This window comes from Haemorhous mexicanus, chromosome 8, assembly GCF_027477595.1.
Source record: "Haemorhous mexicanus isolate bHaeMex1 chromosome 8, bHaeMex1.pri, whole genome shotgun sequence".
NCBI lineage: Eukaryota > Metazoa > Chordata > Aves > Passeriformes > Fringillidae > Haemorhous > Haemorhous mexicanus.
Window position 1 is genome coordinate 21,381,483 of NC_082348.1, and position 13,105 is coordinate 21,394,587.

The following is a 13,105-nucleotide window of genomic DNA, read 5'->3' on the forward strand; positions in this document are numbered from 1 at the left end:
CCTGTCCAGATCCCTCTGCAGAGCTTTCCGACCCTTCTGCACACCAACACTTTTGCCCAACTTGGTACCATCTGCAAGCTGACTGAGGGAGCACCCCATTCCCCCATCCCGACCACTGATAAAGATACTTGACAGAAGTGACCCCAACACTGAGCCCTGGGGAACACTGCTTGTAACTGGCCACCAGCTGGACTGAACTCCATTTACCACCACTTTTTGGACTCAGCCATCCAGCCAGTGCTTTTACCTAGCAGACTGTATCTGTCTAAGGCATGAGCAGTTTCCCCAGGAGAATGCTGTGGCAAACAGTGTCAAAGCCTTTAGTAAAGTCCATGCAGACAACACTGACAGCATTTTCCTCATCCACCATAAGTAGGTCACCTTGTCACAGAAGCCAACCAGGTCAGTCAAGCAGTCTGCCTGTCACAGATCCACTGGATCTGATCCTGCCTGTTCTATGTGTGCTATGATGATCAAGATAATCTGCTCCATGATGTTCCTCAGCACAGAGGTCAAGCTGAGAGGCCTGCAGTTCCCTGGATCCTCCTTCTAGCCACTATTCCTGAAGATGAGCATCACATTTACCGACCTCCAGTCACCTGAGACCTCCCCAGTTAGCCAGGGCTGCTGGTAAATGATTTAAAGCGGCTTTACTGAGCTTCTTCCCTAGCTCCCTCAGTACCCTAGGGATCCCATCCAGCCCCATAACCTTCTGTGTGTCTTAGGGCTGTAGCAGGTTGGATTAGAGAGGCTTTGCTCTCCTCCACATGGCTGTCTTCCAGCTCAAGGTGCTGGGTACCCACAGAGGAACTAGCCTTACTATTAAAAGACTGAGGCAAATAAAAGGCATTAGTACTTCTGCTTTTTCCTTATCCTTTGCCACTATGTTCCCCCATATCCAATAAAAGAGGGAGATTCTCCTTGGACCTCCTTTTGTTGTTGAGGTACTTAGAGAAATATATTTAGTTATTTTTTACAGAGCAACCAGATTAAGTTTTAGCTGGGCTTTGGCCCTGCATAACTTCACAACACCCACAGAGTCCTGAGCTGCCGGTCCCTCCTCCCACAGGTCACACACTTCCCTTTTTCTCCTGTGTTCCAGCCAAGGCTCTCTGTTCAGCCAGGCCAATCCTCACTGCTGGCTCATCTTTCAGCACGTGGTGACAGCCTGCTCCTGCACCTTTAAGAGTCACTTCTTAAAGGATGTCCTGGACTCCTCTGCCCTTCAGAACGGCCTCCCAACATGAAACAGAAGTGTGGCCATAACAGGCAAAAGGACACAGGGCAGGTTCCCAGAGATCAGCTAACTTAACCATACCAATACATCCACAAATTGCAGAATACCATTAATATATGAAGCATAGAGTATTCACTTATTAAATCTCAGTGTATTAGCTTATTTTTCAACATTAAATGTGAACTATTAACGAAACTAAAATGAGCTGCAAAACTAAATATTGTCTTCAGTTGGCTTAACCAGGAACATAAGTGAAAAACAAACCTGCTTTGCAGACCTTCACAGAATTTAGTATGCAGCAAGCAAAATTATTTTTAAGAGAGACATGAAAGAAAGGGTTTGATATCACAAAGATTTGAATTTAAAAATTAAATTGAACTTTGCAGTTAATAAACCATCACATATCTGCCAACAATGCATCCCATGGCACAGTGAATTAGTCTTACTCTTGGAGGCTTTTCTACATAAACATTAAGTTTCTCATTAAATTGCTTTTACTTTCAGGGGGATAAGAAATTAGGTTTTTTATTTTTGTGAATAGGCACTATATAAAAGTAAATGAGCATAAGAAATATACATAATTCTGATATTCCTGAATTCTGCTCATGCTTCATGTTAAGCAACAAGGAAAGGAAATACTGCAAATACCCTTTTTACAGTCTCACTTAAAAAAAAAGATAAGCAATCACTGAAGTGCATATATTAGCTAAATTGTAACGAGAAGGCTAATGAGACTGTTAAGTTTTAAGTCTAATGATCTTTGTTTTCCTTTGCATATGAGTGATTGCTTCTTCCAATGTGAGATCAAAGTCTTCACCACACACATGTATTTCCTCTCCGCCTTTAAATCATTCTAAGAGAAAAACACTCAGTAATACGCTTAAAAACCTAATTTCTTGCCCATCTAAAAAAATTATCTGGAACCAGTTTCTCCTGGATTTCAAACACAATTCAGAGCATGAGTCTCCTGACTCTAAAACATGTTCAGTTTCTGAGAAAACAGTCCTTGCTTTCACTTGTTTTACATTCTTCTCTCCTGGATTTAAGGTAAATTAATTTTGTAAGAGCTGGTTACATTCAAGTATTTTCTGAGGTATTAAAAGATTCCTTTCCTATTCCCAGGGAGACAAGGATGCACAAAATCAGACCATCTTCCCTTATGTCCTCCTCTACACTATTTCCAAAGTCATTGTGCTCAGCAGAGCAGGGAAATGAAGGAAGACCTGACAGCATTAGGCAGAGTCAGTGCACCTCTCCACAGCAGTTTCAGTATTTGGTGAATGTGGTCTAGATGTGCTCACTCTACGGGAATCCCTTCACTCCAGAAAAACCAGACTCACTGTTTCTCATACTATGGCTTGAGAAAACAGCTAAGGAAAAATGCCCACAGGTTTAGATCAAGAGAAATGAGATATCTAAGAATGTTGAGGGGATCCTCCCACTTACCAACATCAATGCAGAAAAATATATTTTATCTAGCAGGTGTTCCTGATTCTCTTTTAGCACAAAGTAAGAGCTGAAGGAAGAGGAACACTATTTCACAGGATAGATACTGTTCATGGAGGCATCTTGTAAATATATAAACGGGTTAATTATTGTTGAATAATAGATCTTCTTTTGCTTTAGAACAGTTGGAACAAACAAGACAGTAAAAAACAGAGAAGCAACTGCCTAATGCTGTATAAAATATTTCTATAAATTGATAAATTCAAACTACCACCCTAAATGGTCACTGATATTAAGTAAAAAGAACAACCCCCCCCCCATCAAAAAGCAAACCAATTTCTTGCTTAGACATTTTCCAAATAATCCTCAACTCCCCCCAAAACATCCAACACAACAGAAACAACCTCCACACAGAATAATTTCTTAACTACGTAAGTACTACATATTTAATTGCAAAACTCTTGCCAAATGGATTATATTTAGTTGGAAGTCTGAAAACTTTTAAAAAACCCATATTTTTCTTAGTTTAAGAAATACCATTCTTTTGGGAGGAAACATTCTGCTTCTTTGAGAGAAATGTTCACATGCTACTAATCTTGTTTTTCTCTCAGCTAGCATTTCTGATCCTCTGATACAAGAAGAGAGAAGGAGTTTAGCTAGAAAATTTATTTAAAAGAATGACTAAAAATAAGATCAAAATAGCCATTAAGAACGGAACTAATATAGGCTGGAATTGGAAAGAACTGTAAAATAAATGCAGCTGTTATTCTTCTGGTTTTATTAAATTTGTATTTGCAGAATTTAGACTAATAAAAGAAAACTAAAGCTGTTTTAAAAAGCAATAGAATGTAATTAATTTCTCAAGTTATTCTTCTTGAGGAATAATGGAGTTGTTCACTTACCAATTTAGCCTCAGACTGCACTGGCTGTGGGGAGGAAGGCCCTGGGATTCCTGGGATACTAGGCACCATGGTGACAGGTCTAACAAGCTGACCAGATAAAGTATAAAAATGAAGAAAACCTGAGTATGTTATCATAATAGAGAGCATTTGACAGCACTACCCTCTGAAGCCAAAACAGCTATCAAGGTGCTTAAAACTAAGTTCTATGCTGCACTTATGCAAATCTGCTCCACTTTCAAATTAATATAGCATCATGCTTACTTACTGGAACTGCAGCAGGGACATGCACATTAGAATTTGTGATAGATGCAGGAATAGCAACAGGCATGGTTTGTCCATTAGGAAGATGTAACAGCAGAGGAAAAGGACCTGGAACTGGACTGAAAAAGGAATGAACTATATAAAAGAAAACTTATCCAGAGAAGAGAACAAGTTTACACATTATTTTAAATTGGTTTGTTTCTTTACAGGTGTAATGTATAATTTATTTGGAGATCAAAAATATGAACTTAGTGATGTGGAGAACATGGCATTACATCTCACATGTAGTGAAAGTCCAATGTTTCATGTGTAGTAAAGCACCACATTACACCAAAGCATCTCAAATTCATATATTAACTGCAGAAACAGTAACTGAAAGTAAACCAGATTTTTAAATTCTGCAAGAAAACGTTTTACTAAGATTTATGTAACTTACACTATTGGTCTGTTCGACGATGGAGCTTGGGTGATAACAGTACTGGAAGTTGGGGATGGTATTGCCTGCTGAATAATAACACTTGAGTCAGAACTCGTAAGCAGAACATTGGGAACCTGGAGCGAGGCTGGACGAACTATTGTAGATGTAGGCTGTGCAGTCTGCTGCAGTGACACTTCCTGAGGAAAAATAAAGCTTCATCAGTCTGTAAAATACAATTACAGACCACTAATTCCAACTGTTAAATGAATGCAGTTTGATGGAACAAATCAGAATTTCTGTAACATTATGCAAATAGAATCAGTTATACAATTAAAAACATTAAAAAAACTCCCTCTGGATGAATCATTTAAACCACCACAGTAAAACTGTTTTAACAACAGTGATTTTACTTTTATGACAAACCTGGCTCAATTTATTCTAAGGCTACTATTACTTCTTATTGCTTCTAATTCAGTTTTGATCAGATTTTAATTTTTTTCCCCAAGAAACCCATGGTACTACCAGCACCATCATGTTTACCCACACTCCGAATAAGGAAAATGTTTTATGATGTCCTTATGTATATTTCAGTTTCAGTCCATTGTTCTGGATTTAAACAAGAGAAACAAGACATTCATGGTTCAGTAAAAACAATAACAACAAAAAATTTTTTGACCCTTTTTCTGTAGCTCTCTAACTAGAGTGGATAAGCGTGCTTGGAATGTTATCTTCAGAGCTCTGCAAAATATATGCATATCCTGACAGAGAAAAAATTATTTGAGCACAGAAATTAAATTTTCTTACGTGCAAATAAAGAGTAGATAGAAATCCCTATAGTTCTTAGCTTAGCAACCAGGTAAAGCACATTTATCAATTGAATGCTGTATATCTATTTGCTGTTTCTGAAAATCCAGAAAAGCCTTACTGTAACCAAAGCCTTTCTTCTCAGGAAACCCTTGATTTTGCTAGACTTCAAATTTATGTTCAGACAGACTTGTTGCCAAGTTATTCTTCTGACAATGCCTACTGCAATCAATGATACATAAAATCACAATGATACATAAAATTCTTAAGACCAGCAAACTTTAGTTGCTCTGCTGGTAAACAGTAATTCAAAGAGAATCTCTGTATCTGTGTCACACAGACTGCACTGATTATTATTTTCTTTGAATGAAGCTTGAGTTTTCAAAATTCATCCACAAAGCTTTAAGTAGTGAACTCTGAGCTCTCTAAGCAGATTGCTTGTCTTTGTATATATTAATGCACAAATGTGTGAGATCCTCTGAGCAATTCACAGAACTGCAAGCTTGCTGGCAAACTGTGGGTTTTACAAAAGAAAAAACTTTAGATGATGAAATTTTCTCCCTCCAAAAAGCTCAGAGGCTAGATTTGTCATCAGGGTTCACTAGTTCATTCATGCTCTTTCCCAAGGGACCTAGGACTATTCACAGTGAATCAGAGTTTTTGGAGAGTAACAGTGAGCTGTGCTGAGGAAAGTGAAATTGTTTTAGTATCAATCTGGGGCATAATATTTGGCTGCACTTAGCACTACAGATGACCATTCAGTAAAAAGACACTAGTACAGAATTGTGGAAACAAAGAAAAAAAGTCCAATCATATTGTTAGGACAGGATTAAACACTTCTTTGCAAGTAAGGAATCTGGTATAACATCTTACAGATCTTACTCAGGAGTCACAGGGAGAATACAAATGAGACTGAACTGCTTGACTGTGGGAATTCAGAGCTCAGAACACCAGCTGAATCTGTATGCTAGCATGAACAAGCTGCACAATTCAAGCAACATCATGGTGGTTCTTGCATGTGAACAAAGACTACAAGATCATATGTACAAAGATAAAGAAAGGACCCTTGGAAGGACATTCACAGAATCACAGATTGTTTGGAGCTGTAAGTGACCTTTAGAGACCACTCCAGTCCATCCTTTCTGCCATGGCTAGGAACATTTTTTCATGAGATCAGGTTCCTCAGAGTCCCAGTCAGCCTGTCTCTGAGCACTTTCTGAACCCAGCCTTGAAGTTACTGGTGTGTCAGTACCACCTCCTACCTCTGGGCAAGCAGCTGGGATTGGTCTCCCCACTGTTGCTGAAAGCAGGTAACTACATACAAGGGAGACAGTAAGTCATGGCATTTTGTCAACACTTCTATGCTGTTCATAACAGAAGCTTAATTAATGCATGTTCTAATAAATATTGATTGTACACTTGGCCTTTCCCTGGCTTGAACACCTATCAGGAAAAGGACATTCTGAATTTATGCTTTGTTTACAAGATCAGAAACTACCTTAGCCATTAAAAAAGAATATGTTCATTCATGAGTGTTTATACAGCTGAAAAAGTATTTTAAACCTCCTCTTTACACTAACTTGCTCTTTGCTACCCTGAAAAATGCATGCAAGTGCCTGTTACTGCAACAACGTGGCATAAACATAAGCTGCAGATTTAAGTAGTATTGCTTTTAAGTAAACTGATATTTTATAAACATATGAAAACAAAACCATAGACCCAACAGTCTGATGGAAGATTCTAATTGATCACTAATACATTGCACTAATGAAGTATTAATTTTGTCTGGAATAAAATACATTGTAAATATATTCCCCTAAAGAACAAGAAAAATAGAGCTGAATTTGCAATCATAAGATTAAGTGAAAATGACCTTACCTTTACCTACCTTTCCTTACAGGACAGAAGTTTAAGCCCACCCAAAGGTACTACACTTACTAAAAGGACTTCTCCAACTCTGGTAATTCCTATTCTTGAAACTAGAACCCACTGAATGGGAAATTACAGAACAGGACAGTTACTTGAAATGTTCTCAGATGTGCACATTTGCAAGTATTTCCTATCTAAAAGCAAATTTCAGGCAGTAACTTTTTAATGCTATCAAAAATACATAGAATTCTTTATACAGAAATGTAGATGGCCAGAACTAATACTGTATTTGATTATTACTGTAAGAAAACAACTGGTTTTAAAGTACTTAAATTATGCAGTTAGCTACTTGGCAACAACTAAGTAACTTTTAAAACTCTGTTGAGGGTTGCCCTTTTAAAGTCCTGTTAATAAACAACTATAATGTTTGAAAGCTCTTACTACTTTAATGCTTAAAGACTTTATACACTTCTAGTGATATCTTGGTCTATTCAAAGCAAAGTACTTACTCTTACTGAGCCTAACAGAACTCATGGAGCTCTCACAAAACTAGGAAAATAATTAAGCATACTTTTTTTGAGAGTCTCCAAGGAATTATTTTGACAACTACAAGGACAATTAGAACTGGCTTGCACATACATAAATAGGCTGTAATAATTTAAGACTACTAAAATATATGCAGCCAACAAAATGGTTACAGTTAAAACTATCCATGCTCTGAAAAAAATCCCTTCTCTCCTTCAATACATCTGCAAAAGGAGAACACAAAAATCTAACTGAACAACACTCTGCTCACATTTCTCAATGTCTGCAGGTCACGTTGAGCTGTACACTCCAAGCAGCACCCTCAGCCTTGCTCAGCTTGCCTCTACAATCAGACATGAGAATGGCATTGAGCAGCAGCACTGTCACAGTGACACACCGAAACTGCATCATCACTGAGACAAGTTTATAAGCATTGAGATAGAATTTTCACTTGTAATGATGCTAATAGACACTGCCCCATGAGTGTATGAAGATAATATTACTATCTTCTGCCAAAGTTAGGTTACTGGGAATAAGTATTTGCAGCAAAAAAATAAACTAACCTCTGAAATAAAGACTAAAGAGTTGAACTATGATTCACTTAATCCAAGCAGCTCTTTACATATAGTCCTTTAAAATGCTTCTACTATTTTTGAGACTGCATGATTGCCTTGATTAACCATGATTACTCATCCTTGCTAACTAATGAAACTTAAAAAACTTAGGACAAATCTGAATTAAAATTCTTTACAACTTCTGTCGCACACTTCAGGTTGTCCTCACAGCAGTTCCTTTGGCAGTGTAAGAGTTGAAACACAGGCTCAGACTGGATCCAAAGAAAAGCATTCTGCCCACAGGAACAACCTGGTACTGAAGCAGGTGGCACTGAGGCTGTGCAGCCTCTCTCTCAGAGAGGTTTCAAGACCAGACTGTGCAAAGTGCTCAGTAACTTGGTCTGATCTCAGGAGCTGCCCCAGCTTTGAGCAGGATGTTGGGCCAGGAAATCCAGCAGTCCCTTCCAACATGAATTACCTGGGACCCGAAAGAGTCCTGCTGATTCCTGGGAGTGAGGCACTTAAGCCCCTCATACACACACTGCCTGCTGAAGAGGAACATAACAACAGACTAGAGCAATCTCTATGCTTTATTATGCTCTGCTCCTAATGTTTGTATTTACTGAAGACTAGAAATAATTACTTCACTAATTTTGCTTCATTTTCTGTACTTCAAGAGAACTCCACAAGATGAAAACACTGCAAGTCACATATTGAAGTGATCACTACTAATGATGATGCATAAACAAGAAAAAAGAGCCCTTCTAGTCTTTTCTAAGATAGCATAAATCTTAAATTTTATTTCTTTTCTGGCTTTACTGAATGGCCAGCTTTACTGGAAGCAATTATCCTAGCAAGCAAAGCTAACTGAAGAAATGAACAGGCTACCTATATATCTACTGGAATGTGGCAAAGGAAAACTCTCTTGCTTTCAACTACAGCATGGCTATCACCATATACAATAAATTTACAGATCATCAGAAAGTTGAAAAATAAATTCCAAAAAGAGAAAAAATATAGGTTCTGACCTTTTCATCATTGGTGGTAGACTCTGGATGAGGTAAAGGACTATCTTGATGAGTTGTCTCTACAACTGAAGGTTCTTCAATTTTATTTCTTATAATTGGTGTTGCAAGAGGGGACAGATCTAGAGGCATCTATGAGCAACAATGTAAAACAAAATTAGTCAATGTTTAAAAAACAAAACTGAGAGAGAAAATATAAATAACTGAAGAGAAATATCGGCCCATTACACGACAGAGGTGCTGATGTTTGAAAGGTCTTGATGCAGATGCATTACCAGTCAAGGCTATTTTACCAGCACCTACATGAACAAAAATCTTCAGTAACACAAACATCTTTCAACACCAACGTCAGACTAAGTATTTTCTTCTTGAGAATTAAAAACACTCCTAAAGTTTTCCATTTCCAAGGGTTATAAGAAAATTGTAGCTGCAGAAGGACTGTGTTACAGTTAAAAAATTACAGCTAAATTAAGGTATTATCCTTCTGTATATTATTATATCTTGTGCTACAAAGCACAAAAGCCTAACCACATTTCCAATTTGAGAACGTTAGTATAGACTAATTTCAAGCTAATTGCAGCTAATAATTATTGAAAAAGCAAATTTTATATTACTACATGGGTAAAATTCACCAGGACATCTAAAATGCCTTAAAGAAATTGAGCTACAAAAGTACTTAAAACAATACTATAGATTTGAAAGCCTATATTCCTGTCTAGTCTGCTATCCAAATACTTTTGGAAGAAACTTCCCCCAAAGAAGTTTTTCCAAATGCTTTTTTCTCAATTAAATTCCTAATCAAAATTATTCGTGTTCACATACTATTGTTTTCATGTGTGTTTTTTCTTTCTGCTAAAAACTTTACTTTTCAGACTCCTTTTTTGCTTATTCAGGACCTCAGGAAATTTCAATCAAAACTAGTGGTCAACTTCAACAGATATACACTAGATACTTACATGATTAGGACAAGGTGTCCCATTATCAATGCTAAATATGAAAAATTAATCCAGCAAACTAAACTTTAGAAGAGTAATCACAGATTTGTATTCTCTACATATAACACATATAAGCAGCTAACATGATTATCAGTATAGTTTAGAAGGCAATATATAAATCCAAAGTTTGCTTTGTCAGTGGAATTTCTGATATTAAAAAAAGTGGAAGCTCTGAGAAAAAAAATGTTTTGAACATACTTTCTTAATGTCATCTTCAGAAGCCTTTTTAAACTCATTTTCAAAAGGACTTGCTAATTCATTAAATAAGCCCACTTCTTCACAGTTCTTCAAGAATCGAGTTGGTGTTGGTGTCTGATCTGAAAAGAAGCGCATAAAACCCCCACAATTTTATTTTTACAATACCATTTATGAGCCTACTTGTCCTAAATAATTTTCAGAATATAAACAAACAGAAAGAGGGGAGGAGGTGGCTGGGATCCCTCGGGCTGAATTCTGCCCTGCAGGGAGACAGCTGGCAGGCAAACTCCACCTGCTGGAGACAAGCACCCGGAGCCTGCAAACCACCCTGACGATCTAGCAGGGAACCACAGCATTTCTTTTGTGGCCACGAACCACAGGGAGCACAGCAGAACACTTCAATGAGCAAGCAGACTCTATCTGCAAACAGAGATAAGGACTACATGAAGGCTTTCAATTAGAAAACAAATGAGAGAAGCGCACAGCTCAAAGCCAGTTTGCTTCCTTTCCTAATCTGACAACATTAGTGGTTACTTCAAGTGCAAGAACTTCTAAAGCAAAGTGTGACTGTGCACAAGATTGTATTGACTCCGAAGATGCCTCTGGATCAACCTGGAATCATAAGACTTCTAGCATCTGGGTGACTATCCCATGAAGTAGTTTCAAAAACATCTTTAAATAAAGCTCCTGTCAGTATATAAATTTGTCTTATTTCACTGTTATTATCAGGTCAAAATTAACTACACTTGCCACAAAGTTACTTGCATTTAAAATACTGTGAAGTGGCATGACTGTGTGGACTTATTAAGCCTGATGTCTACAACAATTCCTACACTGGAATGTGGCCGCACAGAGACACTCACATGGTTTCATCTCTTTTAAACACCTGATTACTTGAAAGGTCCCTTTTCTTGTGGTGTAATTGACAAGGAGCACATCCAGAATTTTAAAATTTTAAATTGCTAGTTTAGGAGCAATATTTTGGAGCAATATTTTTTTAACCTGCTCATTGTAACAAATTAGCAATGTACAAGGGAAAAAAAACCATAAAATGTCTGAAAGTCTTTCTGAACTTCATCTAGGCTGCTCCACCACTGAAAAAACCCCAGACTGACTGTAACTTCAGCATAGTTAGCACATGCTAAGTATGCACATGCTATCATTCAAAAATTCTCAAATGTATAATGCAGTCAATCACCCATTGGTGATTACTTCTGATCTTGGACAAAAGTTGTAATTACTAAGGGTATAACATGAATTCAGAGGTAGGAATAAAGTATTTTGAATTTAAGCCAAAATGAAAACAAAAGATTTGATCTTTCTTTTACTATCCCATTGGAAGAATAATCTCTGATTCATTCTTCTAATATCACCATGATATGTAAAAGATCCTACGTATTTTAAAATTTAAGAGACAAGTATTATCAATGAATAATAAAAACTGAAATACAGTTTAATTTAGTTACAGATCCTCTTAGGAGTATTCTTTATTAGCATGTTTTTATTAAATGCTTATATAATTAAATCAATTATATAAGTATTGATAATTTTAAAATATTTGGATTACATATCAGATACGAATAAAAGTAACTTATGGAGAATAATACTGGCTTCAAATTCTGATATGCATTATGTAAAAAAACACTGCCTAAGCACACACTGCAGACAAGTTTAGTGCAGAAAATGTATCACATTCTCTTAATGTGAATCTATGCATTATGTACAGAAAATGCATAAAGCACAAGCCCATTCCAGCAGAAAAGTGAACAAACTTAATACAAGTGTATACTTACCAGCCACAATGACACTGTCATTACGAGCTGGCCCAAATTTCAGTGTCATCTCATGTTTGTGTTTATGGACAGCCAAATGATCCTCATTGGTAAAACGCTGCAGCAGGAAGTTTTAAGAAACAGTTGTAATTGGGAGACTGAACACAACAAATGCCATTCCACAGAAAGCAATTTTTACAACATGTAAAACTACCATTACTGTGTTAAAGTACAACCCTCTAAGGCAGATATATCTTGTTCCTTGGTCAACAGCACCAAGCAGAAACATTATAAAACTCGAATTATGTTCATAGTAACTAAACATACCAGGGAAATTGCAGTATAAGTACATGCATTCATCAAAAGCCCAAGATAACATTTCAGAGTGCTGCAGCCTCCATCAACCATCAGCAAACAGCCATTTGCTGTATTAATGGATCTTGACAATGTCTAGCAATTGATCATCACTACTTGATTACTGCATTGTGTGTATTACCACATTAATGAGAATTGATCTGTAATCACAAACTTCACTGCATTTAACAGCGTAAAGATAAAATGAAATAAAATACTACAGCTTCTGCCCCTGACAATTTACTACATAAAACAATAGGCAACACTAGAACAATGCCAGACAACTGAAATGCTGTGAACTAACTATACCTTACCAGCATTTTAAAAACCTCTCAGGTTTGCTCATTTCATCTATACTCTCCCCAGTATTTGGGGTATGTGCTATAAAAAGAGCAGTAAGCAGACAAACTAAGTGCTGTAAAAGATATATTCTTACTTTCACTATTTGTTTATTTTTCACTAATTTGCTATGCATCTGTAATTGTGGGTGAAGTTAGAGTTTCAATTGACATAATCTAAGAAAATGTTTCCCAAGATACAGCTTTCCTAAAAAGAACACATTTTACACAAAACATTGAAATTCTCAATTTTCCTTGTGAACATTTGAGCTCCAATTTATGCTTCTGGTTATGTCTCACTAATTTAAGTCACTCCACATATAAGAGATCCATGCTAAGAATCACTTTTCAGGAACTAATTTATAAACTGAATTCACCTCAGAGTACAGTAATTCAGAATATTTCCA

General features: G+C 36.9%; 1 protein-coding gene across 5 annotated transcripts in view; it reads right to left on the minus strand.

Moving 5' to 3' along the window:
- ATF2 (activating transcription factor 2) overlaps positions 1-13,105 on the minus strand; it is a 48,230-nt gene that overhangs the window by 24,769 nt on the left and 10,356 nt on the right. For 3 of the 5 annotated variants that reach the window (XM_059853158.1, XM_059853155.1, XM_059853156.1), the window contains exons 6-11: positions 12,028-12,124; positions 10,235-10,353; positions 9,045-9,173; positions 4,283-4,461; positions 3,851-3,965; positions 3,586-3,672 (exon numbers count right to left, since the gene is read on the minus strand). In XM_059853158.1, the coding sequence (XP_059709141.1) occupies positions 3,586-3,672; positions 3,851-3,965; positions 4,283-4,461; positions 9,045-9,173; positions 10,235-10,353; positions 12,028-12,124 (726 nt within the window). The remainder of the gene's footprint in view (positions 1-3,585; positions 3,673-3,850; positions 3,966-4,282; positions 4,462-9,044; positions 9,174-10,234; positions 10,354-12,027; positions 12,125-13,105) is intronic. The other 2 variants (XM_059853160.1, XM_059853157.1) reach the window with 2 other exon arrangements.